Source organism: Sinocyclocheilus anshuiensis, unplaced genomic scaffold, assembly GCF_001515605.1.
Source record: "Sinocyclocheilus anshuiensis isolate Anshui unplaced genomic scaffold, SAMN03320099.WGS_v1.1 scaffold733, whole genome shotgun sequence".
NCBI classification, from domain to species: Eukaryota; Metazoa; Chordata; class Actinopteri; order Cypriniformes; family Cyprinidae; genus Sinocyclocheilus; species Sinocyclocheilus anshuiensis.
The window spans coordinates 693931-701888 of NW_015539923.1; the positions used below are offsets into that span (position 1 = coordinate 693931).

A 7958-nucleotide genomic window follows, 5' to 3' on the forward strand; every position below is an offset into this window, starting at 1 on the left:
ATTTTATATATTTATCAGTTTATCTGTATATGCAGTATGTATGGCCAATATTCTGGTTACTAGTAATATGATTAAGACAGCTGACATAATACTGTAGTCTGTGTCATGTACATACTTTAATTTTTAATATCAAATAAAATAATGAATTATGAGTTCTGTGAGACACAGGTGCTTGACCAAACGACAGGCTACCAAAGAAAGCTTATGTGCATCTGTATGATAAATAACTGTGATGTTTTTTCCTGCTAACCAGATGGAGTGATGGTCCCCAATCATGTCGCTGGGGTCAAAGATCTCTCCATTATGGTGACACGAGCAATGTTCGGGGGGCACACACTCGCTGAGGAAGAGTCCTCTGGGGCAGAAACAGCCTTCCTCACAGAAAGCCTCTGCAATCACCGTCAGGCAGCGACAGAGAGCGGCATGTCTGATTACACACGCTCCCACACACCTCATACACCTGGTCATCCGGACAGGTCAGTTCTGCCCAAACACACACACACACACACACACGTTTGGTCTTCTGTCCTAATGGAGACCTTCCATTGACTTTTGTTATGTAAACGTTTTAAGTATGCTTATTTAGCTGTTTTGCAGTGTTATTATGCTGCATAAAATGTCTTTCTTACTCAGTATTTTTCTCTTGTTTTCCAGTACAAATATCTAAACATTCTTAAATCGACATAGATTTACTTTAGAAGCATAATGAGTCAACCTGGTTTCTTGAAAAAAATAAAAATAAATCACAATTAGCTAATTTTATACTTAAAACAAGAAAAATATCTTCCAATGGGTAAAAAAAATAAATGTAATTCAAAAAATTAAAATATATGTGACCCTGGACCACAAAACCAGTCATAAGTAGCACGGGTATATATTTGTAGCATAGCCAAAAATACATTGTGTGGGTCAAAATGATTGATTTTTCTTTTATGCCAAAAATCATTAGGATATTAAGTAAAGATCATGTTCCATGAAGATGTTTTGTAAATTTCCTACTGTAAATATATCAAAACGTAATTTTTGATTAGTAATATGCATGGCTAAGAACTTCATTTGGACAACTTTAAAGGCGATTTTCACAATATTTTGATTATTTTGCACCCTCACATTCCAGATTTTCAAATAGTTGTATCTCGGCCAAATATTATCCTATCCTAACAAACCATACAGCAATGGAAAGCTTATTTATGTATAAAATCTGGTTTTGTGGTCCACGGTCACATATATTTAAATTAGAGAATATCTGCCAATCTGCCAATGGTTCAAGAAAAATAAATGTAACTCAAAAATCACTTTTGATTTTTATATTTTCTTTTCTTTTTTTAATTTTAGGGTTCATTTTCTTGCTTTTGCCATTTTTATTTTTTATATTTAAATTTAGCTGTAATTTATTTTTATTTCAATTTTAGTTTTAGTCATTTTTGTACTTTAAATTTTTATTTCAGTAAGTTGGCAAAGCAAATTTTCTGATTTTCATTTAATTTTACATTTTTCATCTAATATTTATGTTTTATTCTATTTCAGCATTTTTTTAATTACCATATTAAATTTTTTTTTCTAGATTTTCAGTTTTTAATAACAATAGCAAAACTAATGATGGAACAATTTTCATTGTAGCATAGCCAAAAATACATTGTGTGGGTCAAAATGATTGATTTTTCTTTTATGCCAAAAATCATTAGGATATTAAGTAAAGATCATGTTCCATGAAGATGTTTTGTAAATTTCCTACTGTAAATATATCAAAACGTAATTTTTGATTAGTAATATGCATGGCTAAGAACTTCATTTGGACAACTTTAAAGGCGATTTTCACAATATTTTGGTTATTTTGCACCCTCACATTCCAGATTTTCAAATAGTTGTATCTCGGCCAAATATTATCCTATCCTAACAAACCATACAGCAATGGAAAGCTTATTTATGTATAAAATCTGGTTTTGTGGTCCACGGTCACATATATTTAAATTAGAGAATATCTGCCAATCTGCCAATGGTTCAAGAAAAATAAATGTAACTCAAAAATCTTAAAATATATATTTAAATTAGGGAAATGTACATTTATATTAAAAAAAATTATGATAAAATTTTTTTTACCACACTGCAGATATTTATTTCTTGTTGTAAGCAAAAACGTACTTAATTTGGATATATTTTTCAGAAAACAAGACATAACATCTTCTATTCTCAAGTAAATGTATCTCAATTTCAGAATGACAATACATATGTAGTGAAAAATAAGGTAAAATTAAAAAAATTAAAAAACTTATTTTAAACAGACAGAATGAGATATACCACATTATCCATGCCCCCTCCAGTTGACTAGCACTCTCTTGGCTGCGCAGGCGGCTGCATAGCTGCGAACAGCATCGCACAGGCACTCTTGGCCGTCTGCGCAGGAGCAGACATCATAGCAGCAGTTTTTCACATATGGCCCAGGGTTAACCACATAATGACAGGGCTCAAACTTCACAGAGAGCAGCAGGCACAGGCCTCTTCTGCAAAACGCACTGTAGACACGATACGGCACGTTACCTGATGGTCTGTGTTGCCCTCTGGTGTTCAGTGCATATATAAATCATGACATCATACTTGCAGGCATTCAAATTCCTAAAAGTGCTTTTATTGTCTATAAATATGCATCTTTACGGGGCTGTAACTGCCATTAATTAGTGTTTTTGAATGCAAAATTCTTAAACTTTGACATGTGGTGTCCCTGATTTTGAATATTTGTTCATATACATGTATCTGTATGAGTGTGCGAGTGTGTATACCTCTCTTAGGGTTTAAAATGCAGGGATCTGAGGGTTGCAATTGAACATTGTCACAGTCTGCGTTCATCTTCCATGCGTTCCCGAATCCTTCGACACGTTTCTCCACCAGCTCGCCCACTGTTAAGAAGTCGTCTCCTTGGTTACCATTATAATTACTGCACAGGCCGCACATTTTCCCAGCATAGGCTGGGTTTAGCTGCAAACACACACACACACATATGCTCACATATCAGGTTTGCAGCACGGGTGTATTTGATACATGTCCCAGATTCTGCATTTCACACACAGACTCAATATTATGTACATGGGAAGTATTTATGCATTATTTTCAGTGCGTAAAGCTCCCAGCAAGCTCAGACACACGACATCTGATCCAGACTGCTGGAAATTCCAGCTAAAACCAGTTTAAGGTGGCAGATTGTTTTACAGGGTTTCTGGATGGTCGAAACTGATCGTTAGCTGAATCAAACTGGTTTAGGTGATTGAAAGATGATGTTTGGCAGAATGTTCACGCTGCTCTTTTCCATACAATGAAAATAAATGGAAACAGAGGCCATCAAGCTTCAAAAACACCATAAAACTGATATCATAGTTATTATACAAGTGGTCCATAATCCAATGTGTCATGAGGCACAATATTTGAATGTATTCCAATGTAAATATATGACAATATATTATATTATTATTGTATAAAACAATAAAAATATTGTTTTTTCCTCACACAAGGCAATCATATGACTTGAGAAGATTTGAAATACAGCGCACAAGTAATATGCACTACTTTTATACATTTATGGTGCTTTTTTCTCATTTCTCAGGAGCTTGACAGCCTCAGTCAATATTCATTTTTATTCTGTGGTATAGAGAAGGCAGAATTTATTTTTCTATTTCATGGAAAAAATTAAGTCTCACAGGTTTGGAATGATATGAGAGTAAATAAATGATGACCACTTTTATTTTGGTAGTATATATATATATATATATATATATATATTATTTTTTTTTTCAGTCTTTAGCCAGCAGATACTGACAGATACCACTGAAGGTGAAGAACTTATTGTCAAACAAAGGTCTTATAATGGGACTGTCCCGTCACCAGACACTCCCCTAAGGAGAGACAGAGCAAGAAAACGATTGGAAAACAATGTTTGTAGCAATTAAAAACATTTAAACATGAACTGAAATGAAAAAGTATATATTTATTATAGCTAGCTGCAAAAAAGCAATACTTCTCATGTTCGTTCAGTTTAACTTTAACTAGTAAAATAAATAAAACGAAATAAACCAATAAATAAAAATTACTAAAAAAACATACTGTACAGATATCATTTAAAAAATAAACTAATAAAAATGACAAATCACAACAAAAGTAATAAAACTAACATTGAAAACAAATAATATTAAAATAACATTAAATATAAAAATAAAAACTAAAACTATTGACAAAACCTATTATATAATATATCTATACAATATATATCAGTAATAATAAAATAACACTATAGCAATGTTTGCTAATTGAAGCATTCATAAATATTTAACATGAAACAAATTCAGGTTTACCAGGGCATTCTTCATTGGTGCATTCCCATGATCCATGGCGACAGACGCTAAAAGTTAAGGTAGTGATTGGAGCTAGACTGACATTAAATTAATAGTTAAGTTACAAATTCAGGTTTACCAGGGCATTCTTCATTGGTGCATTCCCATGATCCATGGCGACAGACGCTAAAAGTTAAGGTAGTTTAAGTGGATGTGTACAGATATAGCAGCCACACATATTTGAATGCATTGTTTTGTAATGTACGCATATGTGTTTGTGTGTGTGTGTGTGTGTGTGTGTGTGTGTGTGTGTGTCCCACCATGTGTTGCAGTCCTGTGATATGGAGGAAGCAGGAGGGTATCGGCGTCCCGCATATGTGTTTGTGTGTGTGTGTGTGTGTGTGTGTGTCCCACCATGTGTTGCAGTCCTGTGATATGGAGGAAGCAGGAGGGTATCGGCGTCCAGCATGCATGCAGGAGCACTGAGAGATGTCAACACAGCGATCTCCATCCAGCACCTTACCAGCTGACACACACATTTCACACATTCAACACTGAGCAGGAAACTGAGCACACTACAAAAATAAGCATTCGTGGTCAGTATCTGTGTCTTGTTTTTCAGTAAAAATATCGAAAGATAAATTTACCTAAAAAGCAAAATGTATGAAAATTTAATTACCATTACCCCAGTGTCACATGATCCTTTAGAAATCATTCTAATATGCTGATTTGATGCTCAAGAAACATTTCTTATTATTATCATCATGTTTAAAACACTTAAAAACTGTGATACTTTTTTACACTTTAATGAAAAGAAAATTCAAAAGAACAGCACTTATTTAAAATATAAATCTTTTGTAACATTATACGTCTTTACTGTCACTTTACTGTATTAATTCTTCTAGATTGGTGGACCGGTATCTCTCTCACCTGGACAGTTGCAGCCATCGACACACTCCTCCTTGCAGACTTCCTGGATGTTTACATTCTAAAAGGAAGTGGAGCAGGTCGGGGTGCAGTCGCTGTACTCCATGCCAATGGGACACTTAGGGGCTGAGCAAATGGAAACATACATTTACACACAGTCAATATCAGACTTATGTGAAATGTATTTATACAATTCAGTATGTAAGTATCACTCACAGCACTGGCTCTGTACATGCCAGTTGGACAGTGTTATGCCATGACTGGCACAGGTACGGGTGTATTCCAGCATGGCCTAGCACACACAGTCATCTCCCGTACTGCAGTGACAGGCGTCAGACTCGCACACGGACACAAACGCAGCCGCATCCACGAGGTGAGCACAGCGCAGGTAGAGTGCAGAGCTGCTCATGGCCTCACATCGTGACATCTGGTCCTGAAACACACGCATACACACTCAGAAACAGAGAAATCTCTATGATAAGGTAGACAGAAGGATGTTTTTGTTTTGCATGCGAGTGTCTGACTTTAGCTGATTCTCCAGTGCTGTTGCAGCTCTGAGACGGCGGCAAGACACGTTTACAGGGTTCATCTGCTCCTTTCATGGCCCAGGAGTTTGCAAAGTCATATGGATCATCTGCTAGAAAACCTGAACACACACATTTTTAAATCAATGAATCTCATGAAGCTATATACTGTATATATAGTATTGAAATATTTTATTATTATTTGCATAGCAATAATGTGAAAAAATGTTTTTTTTTTTATTATTTAGACATTTCATATATAGAGTACTTATTTCTATTTCTTGATATACATTCATACATATATATATATATATAGAGAGAGAGCGAGATTTAAATGTTTTATTTTTATTTCTATTGTTATTATTTTTTATTATATTGAAAATTTTCATTATTAATTTAATATAAAATATATGTATGTGTGCATATACAGTATATATATATATATATATATATATATATATATATATATGCGCACAGGTGTGTATACAACACGCACACACATCACTCGCACACAGAGGTCCTATCGCATGGCGATTGTTGTGAACACTACCCTACGACTTTTATTATAATAAAATAGTTTCCATACTGATTATATTATAGCTATATAGTATTGAAATATACATTTATTATTATATTAATATCATTATTTTCATTTTAGTATTTTCTTTTAAATTATTTAATAGTACAGTTATTATTTCACATTTTAAATATGTTTTAAATAATTAATTTATGCTCTTTTTAATTTAAAAAAGATTATTGTGTCCAGACAGAAAAACTTAAAAATAAATCATCTGGACACATTAAGTTAATTATGAGTTTTTTGTTGTTGTTTATTTTTTAGATAGTCTTTAGAAGCCGAATTATCAAAAATATGCTTTTTATTTGAGTGAAATTTGACCAGAACACAGAGAAGGTTCTTAGGTTTCACCTGTTCAAACACATTATCTTTCAGCTCTGTTATCTCTCAGTTTTCCTGGCTCTCCGTATCATGTGGTCGACTCGTGTGAAAGATTATGTTCTAAATTGAAACACAGCTGATAAGTGCACCATCAACTACAAAAGCTGTAATACAGAACGATGACAGGGCACTAACATACTGTACCCCCCAAACACACATGTAAGCCTCTGAAACAAAGAACTCTCTATTAAAACTTTCTAATGTTTTGTCTTCAGGATGAACACTGACGCCACCTATTTCCCCGGCTCGTATTAATCAGCATCCTGTGCACTGCTTTTAACACATGATATTACCGAAGGAGAGTTTGAAAGGTATGTTTTTGTGTTTTTCCTGCATTTGTGTCTCACCTTCTTGCGCGGTGTATTCATCCTCCACCAAATAATTGCAGTTTCCACACAAGCCGCATGTACGGTTGCTGTGCTGCTTGGTTGAATGTTATGCGAGGGGTCTAAACGGATGGAGAACCCAAACTCTTCGCTCCATAATCGAATGTACCCCAGTTCATACACTCTAAAAAATGCTGGGTTGTTTTAACCCAACTTTGGGTCAAATATGGACTAACCCAACCGTTGGGTTAAATTTGTACATTAAATTTTTAACCCAAAAGTTGGGTTAGTCCAAATTTGACCCAAAGTTGGGTTGAAATAACCCAGCATTTTTTAGAGTGTACCCTGCGAACACAGAGCTCGATGCATACGGCAGTGGGAGCCTGGAGGGGAAATATCCAGAAGTATTTTTAAATGCTCTACCCTGTTGAAAAGACTAGCATAACTAGTTGTGTTTTATATGCTGGTGAGCTGGTGTTGCAAACCAGGCTGCTTAACTACTTTGACAGCACTAACCAGCATAAACCAGCCATGATAATGTCTGATAATGTCATGATAATGATAGTCTAAGCTGGTATTTTCAACAGGGTATAGTGATAAATAATGACGTATATAAAAATCCTAAAGAATGCTAAATGAATTGTTATCATGATTTTGAATTCCTAAAATAAAAATCAAATAAGGAAAGTACACTGTAAAAAATATATACTGCCGTTCAAAAGTTTGGGATCAGTAGGGTTTGTAATGTTTTTTAGAGAAGTCTCTTCTGCTCATCTTCCTATTTTGAATAAATGGTGTACTTTTTAACTTTTTATTAATCAAAAAAATCCTGAAAAAATTAATCACAGGTTCCAAAAAAATATGAAGCGGCACAACTGTTTCCAACACTGATAATAAATCAGCA

At 34.3% G+C, this 7958-nt stretch overlaps 1 protein-coding gene across 1 annotated transcript in view; it reads right to left on the reverse strand.

Moving 5' to 3' along the window:
* The window catches only part of LOC107686594 (von Willebrand factor), a gene marked incomplete at its 5' end in the record, with an annotated part of 44492 nt that overhangs the window by 34525 nt on the left and 2009 nt on the right, over positions 1 to 7958 (reverse strand). The window contains 15 exon segments of the mRNA XM_074186993.1: positions 251 to 385; positions 387 to 483; positions 2299 to 2487; positions 2490 to 2513; positions 2778 to 2973; positions 3789 to 3842; positions 3844 to 3884; positions 4459 to 4505; positions 4734 to 4845; positions 5250 to 5372; positions 5463 to 5673; positions 5771 to 5892; positions 7076 to 7159; positions 7162 to 7238; positions 7399 to 7437. Of these exon segments, the coding sequence (XP_074043094.1) occupies positions 251 to 385; positions 387 to 483; positions 2299 to 2487; positions 2490 to 2513; positions 2778 to 2973; positions 3789 to 3842; positions 3844 to 3884; positions 4459 to 4505; positions 4734 to 4845; positions 5250 to 5372; positions 5463 to 5673; positions 5771 to 5892; positions 7076 to 7159; positions 7162 to 7238; positions 7399 to 7437 (1551 nt within the window).